The following is a 16,745-nucleotide window of genomic DNA, read 5'->3' as shown; positions in this document are numbered from 1 at the left end:
CGTGGTTACATTTCCCTCTGAACTGGCACACACTTATTTTCTGGGAGATTTAGTTGGGTGTAGATCAGACAGAAGGCAGAAATTAGATCCCCAAGAACGAAGGCTCCAACAAATCTCAAACCCAAAGCCATAGCTGCTGTTGACTTTTCAAATGCACGGGCAAGACCTCTAAAATTGTGTTTTGTCTTGAATGCGCAGCCATATCGCTTCACTGTGCTCTATTTTTAATGATCTGCAGATAACCATGAGTGGTTTAATCCAGACATTGGTTTTGTGAGCCAGATTCATCCATTCAAATGACCAAGATTGAAATTAGATCTTTTCCTGAGCTATCATATTCCGACCAAAGAAAAATTTTGCTGCATAACTAAAAAGGTGTCTCACTCACAGCTCTTTCCACAGCACTGACTTGTAACAAACTGTAGGGTTTCTGTCTGTGCATTCATGTTTAAACATGCAAATGTGTGCAAAGATAACACCTGCACAAACTGTTTCATTTCTCAATTTGATTTTCCACAATTACATTTTCATCAATTCAGTGAAGCGTAAAAATATTGCATATCACTGTGCTATACAGCTGATTTTTTCAAATGTATAATCTGTGACCCTCAATCCTTTTCACATCAGCTGCTTTGCATCACTAAATCATTCGTGAGCATGACAAAATGGAGGCAGTTCAATCTTTAGCTGTTTTTTTATAAATCCAAACGTTGCACAAGAACTGACGAATGAGATGGAGCTGACCAACTGCAAATGCCTTGTTTCTCATCTCTGATGCCTTTTCTGAATGACATTTACATGTATCTACTAAAATGCTAACTGCCACTTCATAAGTTTTGTGACCTTTAAAACTGGAGATGTTTGTTCCAATAAGTCACCTCACAGCCCCTCTTTTAGAAGTGTGTGACTGTGTGGGCAAATTCCATTATGATGAATGTGAGAAGTCCAGGATAAGACCTCTATATAAAGACAATACTAACCATCAGGCTCACACAAACACACTGTAACCACAGCAACCACCCCAAGGCAGTGGATAGACCCACACAGTCAGATTTTAAAACGAGATTTTCCAGCTGTTGCAGAGTTTAGAATTTAATACTGCAGTAACTCTGAGGAACACAAAAAAAGTTTAAAATAGTCCATATTCTTTTTCAACCTACATAAAAGAAATGGACTCCAATGATACTATTAGTGCAGTTTTATAATACTGATTCCTTTTTTTGTCGTATTTTACAATTTTTTTAATTATTTTTTATTTTTGTTTTTTTGTCTTGTTTTGTGTTTGTTTTACATTTTGTAAATTTTGTAATTCTCAATTGATTTATTTTGTGTCTTACCTACTACCAATGTTAAACTGAATTTGTTTATATGTACTTGGAATTTTCTGTGCAACTGATGTTACTCTATGTTGAATGGTGCAGTGGGGGTGAGGCTCTATTGGAGTAGAAACATTGGGTGGCTGGGTGTGGGAGGGGGGGCACATATTGTAATTTTTTCCAATTGATCTGTGACAAACTTTACTTGTATGACTGTACTTGTATGACTCTAAATACTAATAGAACTAATACTAATAAAAGAGCAAAAAAATACTAACCCATATTCTGACTCTTCGTACAAAATGATATAAAAACAGTTCTCAAATTTGTGGTTAGTGAGAGTGGCCTACCTGAGTCCTGACTGGACTTGGACTCAGAGAGACTGACGGCAGAGGCGTCTCGTGATTGGTCAATCATGCCAATGTTCACCTTGTGCTTGTAGGGGTCCAGAGCTCCAAGGAGGCCCAGTACACGGATCGCCTGATGGACAAACAGCACACACACACAGTTAGCATTGTTCAACTGAACTAGGTTTGCCCTCCACTTAAAGACATGTCCAATAACCAAGGTTCCAACACATTTGTATGGACCAAATTTAAAAACGTTCCCATGACTTTTCAAGGACCCATAATGATTTTTTTTCTTGTGTTTTTCAAACATATCTGATTCAAAACGTACTAACTTGTGTACTGAAGCATTTTGAAGCAATTTTTCGTTTATTCTCCCCGGTCCTCGTGTAAGTCAGTATGCATGGACCCACACAAGATGCCAGTGCAAGATGCATCTTTTGACCATGTACTAACCTCTCTGACATACTACTACTGGCTATAGCTACTTGTTTCTGTCTGTATGTTTGTGTATGGTCGGGGTAAAACTGAATTGCCCTTCTGGGATGAATAAAGTTGTCTGAATCTGAATCTGAATCTGAATCTAAATCAGAACCAATACTGGTTCTAATGTGAACAGTAATCAGTCTTAATGAGGACTATGTGGAACATTAGACAAAGAGCACCAGCAATAGACATGTAAGGCATATTGCATGAGTAGTTTGAGAAGCCTCTGTGGATGTTATGATAGTTGTTTTTCAGTGACTCTGGGTCCCCGCTGGAATCTGCAGTAAGTACCATAAATCTGAGCCCAGCTGCTGTCCTCTGTAAACAGTGAGCAGAGCCATCTTCAAGGCCTACAGGCTGAGATGATTTTACACTAAAAAGACTTTGACATAAAAATGACAACATACAAAAGCAGGCTTGACATAAATGCTTACTGTAAAAAGTTCACAGTTCCTTCAGGGAGTGCAAAGACTATTGAACAGAGTATACAGTCAGCCTAGTCCAGCTACTCCCTTTGGGTAATTGGCTTAACAGGGTTTCAGATTCATCAGATAGTGGAAGGGCGAGAGTTGCCACAGCCAATATTCACGTGCAATACACCGTATATAGTGACAATGCCCTCATTGAGACCCACGTAATGCAATAGGCGATGGAAGAAACTTTGACAATTATCACTTACATCACAGTTCAAGACTAAGGAAAAAGTTCCATATAGCGATGGAAAATGTGCATAGCTTCATACAGTATGTACTTGTGCAATTATAATACACCAGTCACAGTCTATACATCCAAACAGACCTTAATGTGGTTAGTGTATGTTGACAGGTCGGGTTTCTGGCCCCATAATGAGTCACACAATGTTGGGGTTCCCACTGCTGCTAAGAAACCCCTAAAGGGAAAGAGGGGTGCATACCTCTCTCCTGATGCCCTGGTTTTGCTCTGTCTTGAGGAAGTTGAGCAGCACCTCCAGGAGGGAGGGGTACTTGCGGTATGGCTCCACCACATAACCTGTACTTGCCACCTGCTGGCCCAGAGTCCACAGCGCCACCTGGTGGAAAGTCACACGCAGATTCTCTTTGAACAATGATGGATAGATACATGATAGGGAAGCTTGAAGCATGTTTGGGATGCACTTTACAGCTGAGCCAAAACTAAACAGTACCCACTGGCCAGACCAACCATGTCCTTGTAATAAAATGTACCTGATTTACAAAAAATGCTACAAAAGTTACAAATTTTCATTCGATCGTATTCTAAATGTCCATCTTATTATGTATTAATAGATGGAAATAAAAATTGCAACCATTATTCCTGTTTGTCTGCCCTTGACATCGATTAAACTTCGATGCCTTTGTTCACTCCTGGTTAAACAGGGAATACTAGAAGCACAGTGCTCTCAAAAAGCTTTCTGAGCGACTTTAAATGTTTCCAGAAGTGACATCTAGTAATGTTTATTAAAGTAGATGTGTATTTACTGTACCCAAGACATAAATATTTTTCAGAACTTGGAGTAAAAGGAAACTAGAACCAGATGAGGTGGACGGTAATTTTCTTGGCGTACCTGTCGTTTGGCCAATGAGGAGGAGTCCTGCAGCATGTCCATGATGATTGGAAAAAGCTCATCCATCCACTTCCTCATCTCCAGGCCGCTCACCTGACAGAGTAGGCACAGGAGAACCAATCACAACCAAGGAAATCTAATACTCTGTCCAATTGACTGTCACTTAAATGTTCTAAAATCTAAAAGGGATTGAACAATTAACATTGAGATGACGAGTGATTCCAGAGAACAGTTTCAATCTGAGCGTGTCTCACCATAGTCCTTATATTTAGAATTTTGTTGTCATAAAAAGTACTTGTTTAATTATTCTGATGGAAAGCTTTTTATTGTCAAAGTGTTGCTTTCACACAGACAGCACTAATTTGGGTCAGATTCGTTTGGGGGGGGTGTTTTGCTGAATCATTTACAGTATCAGTATCTTTTCAGACACTACCTCTATGAGTTACCATAATCTGAAATTTTCAAATTCTACACATACTTACTTTAAGCTTGTTAACATCTTTTATTTTTTTGTTCTGCATGCAAGTTCATGTGGCATTTAACAGCTTCTGTCTGTATCTCTACGTTTTCTTGTCTGTTCCCGTTCTGGTCCCTGAGCAGCTGGCCTTCTGTCTCTTCTTGTACTGAGCCAACTGTGAACATTTGGTCTATCTGATCATCTTCTGCTTTCTCTCTGAACAGCTCAGTCTGCCTGCCTTTAACTATGCTTTCCTGACTCCTCTGTGGGAAACATGGAAGCACCTGGACTATGCAGATCAAGGCAGACATCCATGCGTGGGGCTCTATTCTCAACTTTCCATTGCAGAACTGTTTGCTTGTTTTAAAACTGTTAAGTGAGAGACTCAAAGAATTCAGTTATGTGTGCTGGGTAAACTATTCTGCTGAGGTTTATTGGGTTTCAATCTGCAGCAGCTAAAGAATCAATATAACTCATAATTCAACCTTACCTGAGCCAACTCGCCGATGGTCGCAAGCACACTAATGACCACTCCAGGGTTGGGGTCTGGGTCTTTCAGTTTGAGGATGAGAGCCTGCAATATTAAAAGGTAACAGTGTCACTTCAGCCACTGAACCCCGGTGCTCCTACTGACTACTATTAATTATAGTAATCAGAAAAAAAAATCTTTAAGGGTTTCAGGAAATTAGACTGTAGTGGATCACACAGTTTGCAATGGACTCCTATGACACTGCCTATTTTTTCTCCACACAATCCCTATTTCTTGTCAAAATCTGGCACTGACATAACCCACAATGCAACTCCTCCACAGAAAGTATGGCGATTTTATTTTATGAATATTTATCAGCAGGCAAAATAGTGGTGGGAACACCAGGAGAACGGCAAGTAGCAACGGTAAAATCGCACGTCATAAGACCTCCTTAGAACACACTACCAGTTGAAATAAAATTCATACAGAAATTAAGATTAGAGATGTGAGCATTTTCAACTATTTTATGTCTTATAGTTGAGTGTTGCAAGTGTATGTAACCTTGATATTTCTGTCTTTTCATCTTTTTTTTTTTACTGTAACTGCATGTTGTAATTCTATGTAATCTTGACATAAACATCTACCTTTTTTCCTTCTTTTAAACACAACTGTTATTGTGTGCAAATTATTGTATATCTTGATATCTTCCTTTTTTTCTCTTTTCCTTTACTAAAAGCCTAACTAGGGACAGAATCTGGAAACTAGCACTAGCTATAATCTCTATATGTGAAACATCAGTTAGTACAGCTTGTTTGTTACAGGCTGAAGATGTAAAATGTTAATTTGCATTGTTGTTCCTATCAAATAAACTATAAAAATAACTATATAATAAATTAAAGAATTCAAAAAGGGGGAAATTTAGAAAATTGCCGCTCGAACTACTGGCCACAAACAGAGATGAGAAGCGGGCTACAGAGGTCTGGGAAGCTAACTTCTCTCTAGCTCCATATCAGACGTGACATCAGTTGAGGAAATTTAACAAACTTCACATAGCTCCCTCTCAAAGAACAAAAGGTTTTATCAAACTTTATCACATGCTTGCAGTACAACTCCCAAAACCCACAGGCAGATTTTTATGTGTCAGAGAGAGTCAACTAAACACACATGCTCCTCTCAAGTAACAGCCGGATTTACATTCATACAAACACCTTCACATTGAAGAATTTTTAGACTGTACCTTGAGGATGGGCTCCATATATGGCCGTATGAGGCGGGGGGCGTTGGAGACTAGATGACCGAGCATACGAGCGCTCTGCTCTTTGTTCCTGCCAACACCACTGTGCTCCAACTCTGTTAAGATCTGCAAAGAAACATTCAAAACAAGAGTTCAGCATAACACACTCATTTCTCTCTGTAAGGAATAAAAAGGTGAATGCATAGTGGACATAAAAGAGTTAATGGACGCAGCATCATAAAAAAGAAACCATCATAAAGTCTCACAGAGTAATACTCTGAATGTTTAAGCTGTGTGTAATACATTGACCTTTGCTGCCATCTAAAGGTGTCCAATTGAAACAACAATCAAGTGATCTTTTCAAGCAGATCAAACATGTATTGACAGATGTGCATGATAGTACAAATCTAAATATTATATTTTTATCAAATATCCTTTCCCTTATTTAACATCCTCTCCATTTACAGGAATAACCGCACAAAAACCATGTCAATTTGTGAATTTTAAGACAACGTAATCTCACAAATGTCTTGAACAGATTTAAACCACTTACAAATGCTCTATTTAAAATTTGATTCAAAGCAGCCATATAGGAGCACTTTGGTGGGTGAATGATTACAGCCTGTCCCATAAAGACGCAACGTCCCGGATTCAATTCCAACCTTAGGATCTGGTGATCTAAATGTCATACTCCCCTACACTCGTCGAGTTTTCTTAAGCGAGCATAACGCATTTCATATAATTGCGATGACACAAGGTTTTAGTACAGATGGCTTTTTTCCATGCCCATGTTGTTACTTTGCCACGCCCACATTAAAACCTGATTGGACAGACAGTACCCTCAACTTGAACTTCATTAATGAAAATGTGTCACTTATTCTACAGAGTGTCAAACATCTGGCCCTGTATGAAATCGGGTGAGGGACAAAAATGCCAATACATGCCAATATGGAGTTGAAAGAGATTGTTCCAGTGTTTTATTTTGTGTTTTTTTTTAATGCTACAACACCAAATTCCTTCTTAAGGGGTGAAGTAAAAATCCACATAGAACCTTCAACACAAATCAATTCGTGTACCACTGTTGTGTCTTTCCTACCTGGATGAGCATCTTGCGCAGGAAAGGCATGACATAGGCAGGGTTCATGCTGCTGAGGCGACCGATTGTGCAGATGGCCAGCTCTCTGATCTCAAACACCTCATCGTTCAGTGCAACAAACAGCGCCTGCAAGTTCTCGGCCTGAGCGAGGTGAGCGTCAAAGCGCTCATCAAGAGATGCCAGCACACAGTATCGAATGTCTGGATCTGCAGGAGAACGGACAAGAGAAAGAGTCAGGAAGTTTTACTGTCTTAAAACACTTACTGCTTTTATTGTTAAAGGTCTTTACGGCTATTAGCAGATGCCATAAACGCAACATTTCTTATGACTGAATCCTGATTTTTGCAAAATTGAGTTCTCATCACTTTCACATGGCACCCCCTTCCTTCCCTTATTTGTTCTTGCATGTGTTACCTGGGTCGGTGATGCCAACAACCAGCAGCTTGCTAAGCACGTCTGCAACAACCTGCACAGCAGTCTGGCTGACAACATGGCCGCTGATCAGGTGGATGGAGGGGGTAAGGAGGCGTGAGCACGTCCGAGCCGCCTCCATACGAATCTCCTTGTGTTCACTGTTCAGGAAGTGATCAGCACAGTGGCGCACGAACTGGGTGAGGGAGTGTCCTGGTGAAAGATCATAGAGTTAGAATAATCCCTTCAACTGGGAGATTCGGCATTACAACTACCTTTTAAACAGATGTAGCTTAGGGTAAGTTATGGCAGTGATACGGATAATAATAAAGCAGGTTAGGTGTGTTTTCGCACTTTCCAGTGCTTGCTTCAGCTTCAATTTCTATTGGTTTGCAGTTTTATAATAATATTCTTAAGAAGTCCAGTGGTGTGCTGCAGTGCAAGATGGTCAACTTCTATTTAAAAGAAGAGCCAGAAATATTCCATTACTCATGACAACAGCAGTCCAGATGTGCAGTTTGACCTCAGCTTGTTTTTTGCACCAAAAGCCAAAGCCGCCCCTCCGTTCACTGCAAGATGACAACATAAGCCTCAAAGAAGTAATTGTTTTACCCCGGGCTGCTGTATGATTTAGTGCTGGTATGCTGTCAGGCTCCATGGTTCCACATCCACAATACAATCACTCCGGCCATTTCTTCACTAATACAATTTCTTACAGACTATTTACTCTACCCCCCTTGTGGCTACACTTTTATACCTATTGGTTTATGCCTTCAATCTAAAATAAAATTTCACAAACTTCACTGAATGTGCAGTGTGTAGGAATCAAGGCTCTATATCAGTTGTTTCTTTTCATGCTTTATGGGGTTTTTTAGGGCTGGAATGCCTACATTCAAACCCATCATTTTTCTCAACAGGCAGAACCAAATTTAAGATCAATGGAGTTTGGTGCATTACAACAGATTTGGGGGTCTGTGGATGTTTTTCAGTGTAAGTTCTCCCTCCCTGTTTCCTACAAAACCAGAAAAGTGCACTCAGTGGAATGCAGATCTCCAGCAGGCGGCGACGTTCTGACTGCCTGAGCTAGGGGGGCCACTCCAGATAATTCATGTAATTACAGCAGCAGTGCTGCAGCACATTTCAGAAGATACAATATAATTATGAGAATGAATGTATTTTTATTAACTAAAGCATAGCCACAAACCTTTAATCCATGCATTTATAACTGGACTTTTAATAGCATGAACTTTGTCTGCAGGCTACAGCACAACAAAGGAGAAAATAAAAACAACAAACACAATTAAAATACACCCAAAAAGAACCATTTAACTATGCAGACTTCTCACTTTCTGAAGGCACAAGCACAAATATCGAGGAAAAAAGGACCAAATTAACTAAATCTGCAAGTCCACAAAGTTTGGCAGTCAAAACTCTATACTTCTGAATCCCTCCTAGTAAGTTAGTAGTAAGTGCCGCAGCTGCGCCCGGTGGAATTGTCCCTCACGGCTCTCTTATAGTCAAGATGGTGGCGAGGATACAAAATTGCGATTTATTTATCTTGTATTGTGCCTTACTTTAGTGGATCATAACATATCAGGTATGAATTTATTGAATTTGCAGATGTTTCACTTACAAATGAGACTAAACTTTTCTATGGATGTCTGTTGTCATAAATGTGAACACAAAATATTAGGCTGATTGGTCGAGTAGTTTGCAAAATTAGCTGCAGAAATAGAGATACACACACTATTACATGCATACACTCCCTCACGTACACACCCACACACACAAGCAAACACATGACCCCTTCCACGCTTAGGCCTGGCAGAGATAGACATAAAAATAAAATATGATAGCTCTGCTTTAATGCTGTGTCTTTTGCAATGTTCTTACCTTCAAACTCAAAGCTGCCCAGTGTGCGTAGGGCTAGTGTGATGCTGCCTACATCACTGGCCTCGGGGATGTTTGTGAGGCTTGGTGAGGCCAGCTGGTGAGCCAGGCCTTTGGGCATGCCGGGGTGACGCAGCGGCTTGTGCATCAAAACCAGAGAAAGCATCTTCAGCAGGCCATCCTGGATGTCCTTCTTCAACTGGGGTATTTGACGGCTCAGGTCGTACAGCACTGCTGTCAATGCAGGACTAGATGAACAGGACAAAATGGACAAACAACCCAATATCATTGTTTTCATCTTCAGATGTGGACAAAGAAGTGTGTTGCTGTATATTTATCAACAAAAAAACTTAAAACATAACTGTGCAAGCAGCATGAGTCAAACTGCGGATTTAAACTCTGCTATTTGCATGAACCCAGCCCCACAGAAATCCATTTCTGTCCTACCTGAGGCCCACAGCCAGCATAGGCTCCAGCAGCTCCTTGATGTCTGGTTGGATGCTGGGACCCATGGCTCTGGAAAGCATGCTGATACAGGTGAACACTGTGGCATCTACCTGCATGGTCTTCTGTCTCCTGCACACATAAAAGACCAGAGAGTTTTTTTAAAAAACAAGCACCAGTATCCCAAAATTATTTTTAAACAAGTCTAACACAAATGACCCTAGCAATTGGAGATTGAGAAAAATGAAGTGAAATAAAACTGTGTCGTAACAATAGCTATTGAAACACAGCAAAATAAAGTGACAAATCAAGCATATCACGATATAAATATGAAGAAATATAATTTATAGTATACAGAGACTACAAACTGTTAGAGCTAATGCCATGTATTCAATTACAGACTTGTGTTCCATCCAAACTAGAAAAGATAAGACCTACTTTAAAGAGAAAGATCGCTGAATTTGGTCAATTTGGGTGTGTGGGAGTGTAAAGCATTTAGGTTTTTTTCTCTCTTTTTTTGGCTATATATTTATAGCAATTCTTAGAATTTGATTTCCGTCATTTATTTATTCAGTTGTGCATTGCTTGTGTAATCTTGTGTGTTAGGATTGCTATCATTGCTTTATTTTATTTTTGACAGTAGTAGGCTACCAAGGTGGGAACGAGGGGTTGGGGAATTGGGAGATGAGAAGGGAAAATTGGTGGAATGGGGAAAGAAGAAGGTGGTTTTACTTTCTTTCTACTTATGCTGATTTTGTACAATTGTTTATTTTGAATCTCATAAAGAGAGAAGAAAAAAAATACTGACTTGTGTGCAAAGTCCTTAGGTGGCAGGGCAGCCTTGATGATCTCAAGGATCTTTGTGAGGTATGGTTGGATTTCTGCCCTGACAGCCACCACCAGAAGCCCCAGAGCCTGGAAAGCTGCTGTCCTTTCCTTCTCCTTCTTCAGACAGGCCAGCAGGTAGCCCATAGTGTCTGACAGATACTGGTCTACACAGCAGAAGAAACAACCACAAAACATATGGTTAAACAGAGATTTAGGGCATAAAACAGCTGACTGGGAGAGACTATAAACAATTTATAACAACAAAGTGCATTGATATGAGGACAGAGGAGACCAAACAGCTTGTCATCAGCTGGTCATGATCACATCACATCTCTTGTCTATAACCACCAAAAAGTCAAGATGATATAATAACGGGAAAGAATGCAGGGCTGCATGTTACTGTTAAAGATGAATTCAGCTGGATCTTACATTGCATTCAAACATAAACTTGTCTCACCTGTAAATGTATGTGGCTGGAAGGCAGCCAGGCGTGGAAGCAGGTTGAGGATGGTCATCTGGATCAGAGGGTTTTTACTGGTTTTGTATTTCAGCACCCACCGACACACCTGGACAAAGCAAATAATAAAAAGTTTTAAAGTGCTCTCACTCTCTATTGACGCATTTATTAAAAAAATAGGACATGTTTTTATCACACGAGGGGTGTAAAAATGCATGGCAGTGCGAGTTCATTACAGCAGGCAACGAAAACCCAAATATAATATGTTTCTTTTCATTTAATTTGAACAGATTGTTATGAAATTGGGGTTACCAAGGTAACAGATCACCCACTGCTAACTTTGGTAAACTATTTTCATTATATAAAAAAGGAGCATTTTAACACGTCTGTGCAAACAGTGAACAAACACTTACAAACACCTTCCCAAGAGATAACAGGTCAAGAGGCTACAAAGCTAAAAAGCATCTCTTTTGCTGTGAAACTGAAAATACCACAATGCATAAAATAATAAAAAATAAAACTTGTGCATTAGGAGAAGTGTTTAATTACTTTCACTGCAGCTCTAATTATACATTTAAAGCATCCTAACATTTTTCATCCTGGTCTAATGAGTGTTGGCCTATTTCCATTTACAGAGCTTACCATAGCGAAGCAACACTGACACACCACCCTCATCTCATCTCTCATCTCTCATCTCTCTCTCCGTTGCTGTTGTGGCTGACTGGGAACCCGCAGATGGGTCTTCCAGCTCCGACAATTCATATTCTCGCAATAATGTGACTTACTCAAACACCAATCAGCTTGTTGAGCTAACCTCAGCACCTGTTGCTAACTGGTATGGCTGAAAGTGTCTAAGTGGGACTTCAGGGTTCCTGCAGCTTAAGGCACGTTAGATTTAAGACTTTGTAAGACTTTTTTAATGCCATTTGGATTGAAGTATAGGACCAATATTCCAATAACAAAAATTGACTAAGGATAATTTTATATTGCCAGAATGTTTACTGTAATACACAACAAAATTAGGGTTTTTTTATCCAGTGAAAAGGTGAAATTATTTACATCAGGGTTGATTTCACAACCCTTCTTAGAGTGAAACACACGAAAAACAATGAATATATTATATTGTCTTAAAGTTATCTCTTTGGTTTAACAGAAGTGGGAAATATCTGGCATTTCTGAATGATTTTCTTGTCAATTTTGCATTTCTCACTCTGCATGTGAGATTTTACTTCTTGGATTCCCATCATGACAAGTTTAGGAAGCAGAATTTATGAAAAAAAATCTACCTGGTCAAATCGCTCCTCCATCAGCTCCCGGCAGTATCGACTCTCCACCAGCGAGGTTTTGGCAGGTACAGGCGTGGCTCCGAAGCTGAGGAAGCCCTGAGGCGTGCTGTAGCCCAGCAGGCCCAGGAGAGCGTTTGACTGCTGTGGCTGCACCGACTGGAAGCTGGTGAAGGGTGTGATGTGCCGGGGCTTGGTTCCAAAACCCATCAGCTCCTTGCAGTACTTATCATGGACCAGCTGCTGCTGGGTGATCTCCTCCATCTCCTCACGCATACGCTGTCGTAGAGACGAGACAGTGAGGGGAACGTTTTGCTTGTGGATGTGAGAATGTTTCCGCAGGCAATTCAGCACTCACCTCTCCCTCCATGCTGCTGATGCGAACCAGCTCATTCAGGATCAGAAGGGCCCCGTGGACCCTGTCGTCACGATTCATCCCTTTCTCTTTGGCCAAAGTCTCATCAAAGCCTTTCTCTGCCTCCTCGAAGGTTTGCTGTTACAAGGTGAAAAAAAGACAAACACTCATGTTGCCAATTACAAAAACTTTACTCTGTTAAAGTCATGTACTCAAGAAAAACACGTCTTTGGGAACAAAAAACAATTTGCCATAATACAGTGGAATATCTTACTTTGTACCACTGTGGTTTCTGCATTTCCTTGGTCTCCCTCTGTGTGGTGAGGATGAGACAGGCTCGCAGTGCAGATACAGCGCCTTCTCGGATGGCCTGCTTGGGGTCCCATACTGCGTAGAAGATGTTGTCAAAGAAAGGCTGAACTTGCTGAAAGAAGAAAGTGGGCGCACTCACAGCCAGCTCCCTCAACACCAACACCTGGGAAAGACAGGAAATCCTTTCAAGGCTCATCTTTAATTCCTTGGCCTTACTTCTTCACAGTGTAAATACTGTACGTTATACTGTACAATACTGTATAATACTGTATGTTAGGACTGTGCTTTCAGATGTCATCCAACTAATGGAGACAGCATAGTTTGCCCTGTTTCTTTGGCAACAAATTGAACAATCTAACACAAACAAATCAAAACTTGAAAGGTTAATAGCAGCATTCATGCCCATTTAGTGGCCTCAAATATTTTCATCCTTTCTCCAGGGGTCCGTAACACGAATCCCATTTAACATAGCCATGCTCCCTTTGACTGAGAAGGATCGAAAAACCCTAAAGCCGCTCAGGGTTCACAGGTACCACCAAGGTGGTCATTTACTGTCCTTGTTAACTCTGGCTTTCCGTTTCAGGCTATGTGTGCGTTCTCATAAAATAAGTCAAATGACGCATTCAGCATATCATTTGACACTTAAAAATGATTGATCGAATGATGCCTACTTCTGCCTTTGAAAAGTATTAAAAAGCATCACCGTTCAAAACAACACTTAAAATAAGGATAGAGAGAAAAGCTGGCATAAACTTTAATTTATCACTCTGCTATAATTTCTACTGTGACAGCTGCACAGCTGCAGCTCTAAAACTTAAAACTTGCTACAGGAGATTTATATATTATGATCAAGAACTTTATCTAGGTCTGACACTGTGACATTCGGGAGACATAAATTGCTTTAGCTTTTGGGCAAATCATAGAGAAATTAATTTTACCGATTGAATATTATCTGTGATAAACACCAATAGACTAATCTATGAGCTGTAATGGACCAACAGTGTAAACACATTCAGTAATCCACTGAGAGCAAAAACAACCGTGTGAATAAAGTAACTAATATTCTTGTTCATATTTTCAGCATTATTGATAAACTGTAGGTTCCCGTGTAAAAAAAAAAAAAAAATGACGTGACACATACAGTAAGCGATACTGTAACTGAACAGCTTAATTTGGTAGAATTTATGCAACATTACGGCTAATAAAGTGTGTTTATATCCTCTTCTCTCTGCTGAGAATCTGTGTTGCTCATGCACTGACACTGATTACAGTGACACTTCTCAAAGTCATCAAAAGCACTTTTCAGCTGATTTCAAGACGAAACTCGGAACATACCCTGCTCCCGACCAGGTTTAGTTTGCCACGTAAGTGACCATGGCGATCTAACCCGTTTAAAAGAGAGCCACCTTTGTAGGACGGAAAAAACTGACTTTAGACTCAACATACCTCGCTAAGCCACTAATCTGGCTTTGTGGTACAGCCCCCTGATGTCTGCACAGAGTCAGCATGAAAAGCTGTCCACAGAAACATCAGCAATCATTTTTCCTTTAGTAGAGAGCAGATCTGACACTTACTCTTGTATCATCTCAAAACCAATACCACATATTTAAAAATTTCAAGCTAACTATATCCCACTTTGTTTAGGGTTTTCATAACAGACACCTCACTGCATCAGAGAATAATTGCAAACAAGATAAAAAAGGTCAGAGTGCAATTTTGTGAGAGAAACTTTTAGTACTTACATAAATCTACTGTTCAATCACTGACAAGCTCAGTCATATCTGCATTTTCTTGTTATTAAAATAAAATTATTAAGTTTGTATTTTGACATCGACAAAATGTGAGTAGCTTCCAAAAAGATATCTTTCTGCAAAAAATCATGTTTTTATATTTTGGAAAGCAAATAAGGGGTTACTTTGCCTTTAGTAGCAACTTCTACAGTATCCCTAAACTGCAATGGAAAGCTAGACCAGCCACAAATGTGCCAAATGCTGCTTCACAAAGTAAAAATGAAAAAGTCAACATCTATACAAGGTAATATTCTAAACCAAACTGTCCAATGCCCCCATCTCCACCAAACATAAACACCACAAAGACGTGGTGGTATTTCAACAACAAACAGCACAGTCCCAGTTTTCTGCTCTTCACTTACTGCAGCGTGGCGTCTGCCTTCATTCCTGTCTGCTCCCAGCCACTCCAGAGCCCTCTTCACCTCAAACTCCACATACTCAGCAGTAAAGGTGTCCCCCGCCATAGACAGGTGGCCCATGGCTTTAGAGGCCATCTCCATGACCACAGGGTCGCTGGAGGGGAGCAGGTTGCGCAGGTAGTTTGCAAAGCGGCTGATCCTGGTGGCATTGCCTCCCTCGACTCCAATCAGACTCACTGAAACAAACCATTGACATTTTACACATTTTTATATGATATATGTACAGGGCAGTAACTTATCGCAAGCTAATTTCATCAGACCTTAAGCAAATCAAGAGTCAAAATTAAACTCATGTAAATCAGGCAAGTCAGCCTTTAAAGATAGTAGGGGTCGACAGATTATTGGCCTGGCCGAATATCGGAGGCGATATTTGGCATTTTGCTTATTATCTGCATCAGTGTTTTATTTTAATGATTGCTAATAGAAATAATGAAAAAGCATGTTAAATCCACTCAACCAACCACAGGGAAGTCCGTCTAAAATACATGCAAAAAAAGTGTCAGCATGGGAGGAACTTTTACTTTGTAAAACCTCAGGGAGCTATTTGTATTCATTCATTTTTTATTTAAATTTCTCCGCAACTTTATGAAAGGGGGGTTTGCTTCATTTTTATGTAAATGAATGTACTGGTTCCAAATATCGATTATCAGTTTCATTTAGTACTGATAATCAGTAATAGTATTGGCCCTGTAAAACCAATAGCAGGTGACCCCAATAGATAGATACTTTATTTGTCCCTGTGTTGAAACTGATTTGCAGTAGGGATGATATCAAATAATCAATGATCAATTAATCGGCCATTAAAAATTTGATTGAACATGTGAAACTCAATTGATCAATCATAAAACTATAAAATGCAGTCATATTACATGCAATATATTCCTATCTATATAGTATTGTTTGAAATACGTTTTTTTCAAATAACAATAAATCTATTAATTAATCATTAATATTGCCATTAATCAATGGGGAAAGTGTTTACGATTTGCAGCATATCACAAAGGCGTGATATGATAATTGTACACATATCAATATCACGAAAGTGACACATACAATCAAATCAAACATTTTTTGTTTACCTATGGCGAGAATTCCTCCTTTCTTCTCATTCACATCAGAGCTGGATACCAGCTCAAATATGTGATGGTTTAACTCATCATAGAATGTAGTGGCTTCGTCTTGGCTTAACTGTGGAAGACACAACACCAGTACCACAAAAAATATAAACAGAAAAGGCTAAATTGGTGACTGTAACATGTACAACAAAGTAAAACCCTAGGTGTTTAGAAAGTCTTCATATCCACTCATGAAACAGTGCAAACAGCTGATTAGTCTACATTTCTATGGGCTACAACACTCAATCAGTAGAGGAGTGATGTTCTTATGGCCATGTTCATTTCTGCTGTTACCTCTCTAAGCTCTGTAGTCACATAGTGCTGCAGATCTTTGGCAGATTTTGCTCTGGTGTCTTCATTTCTGCTCTTCAGCCCACTGACAAACTGTTGCAGCACAGTGGCTGTGCCTGACATGATCACCATTTGGATGGCCAAATCTGCAAAGAAACAATAGATATCCCTTCAGTAAAACTGT

The 16,745-nt window shown here is 39.9% G+C and overlaps 1 protein-coding gene across 1 annotated transcript in view; it reads right to left on the bottom strand.

The window, feature by feature from the left end:
- Window positions 1–16,745, bottom strand: part of mtor (mechanistic target of rapamycin kinase) — a 121,470-nt gene that overhangs the window by 104,148 nt on the left and 577 nt on the right. The window contains exons 2-18 of the mRNA XM_042491148.2: window positions 16,565–16,707; window positions 16,235–16,343; window positions 15,099–15,331; window positions 12,909–13,109; window positions 12,638–12,772; window positions 12,283–12,558; window positions 10,997–11,105; window positions 10,520–10,703; window positions 9,715–9,843; window positions 9,271–9,515; window positions 7,381–7,590; window positions 6,967–7,172; window positions 5,874–5,996; window positions 4,658–4,741; window positions 3,711–3,803; window positions 3,063–3,197; window positions 1,667–1,796 (exon numbers count right to left, since the gene is read on the bottom strand). Of these exons, the coding sequence (XP_042347082.1) occupies window positions 1,667–1,796; window positions 3,063–3,197; window positions 3,711–3,803; window positions 4,658–4,741; window positions 5,874–5,996; window positions 6,967–7,172; window positions 7,381–7,590; window positions 9,271–9,515; window positions 9,715–9,843; window positions 10,520–10,703; window positions 10,997–11,105; window positions 12,283–12,558; window positions 12,638–12,772; window positions 12,909–13,109; window positions 15,099–15,331; window positions 16,235–16,343; window positions 16,565–16,693 (2,731 nt within the window). The 5' untranslated portion in view covers window positions 16,694–16,707. The remainder of the gene's footprint in view (window positions 1–1,666; window positions 1,797–3,062; window positions 3,198–3,710; window positions 3,804–4,657; window positions 4,742–5,873; window positions 5,997–6,966; window positions 7,173–7,380; window positions 7,591–9,270; window positions 9,516–9,714; window positions 9,844–10,519; window positions 10,704–10,996; window positions 11,106–12,282; window positions 12,559–12,637; window positions 12,773–12,908; window positions 13,110–15,098; window positions 15,332–16,234; window positions 16,344–16,564; window positions 16,708–16,745) is intronic.

The sequence above is a fragment of the Plectropomus leopardus genome, chromosome 9 (assembly GCF_026936395.1).
Source record: "Plectropomus leopardus strain MGB_pleo_1.0 chromosome 9, ASM2693639v1, whole genome shotgun sequence".
Taxonomy (NCBI): Eukaryota; Metazoa; Chordata; class Actinopteri; order Perciformes; family Serranidae; genus Plectropomus; species Plectropomus leopardus.
The sequence above is the reverse complement of the archived record's forward strand: the minus strand, read 5'-3'. Positions and strand labels throughout refer to the sequence as shown.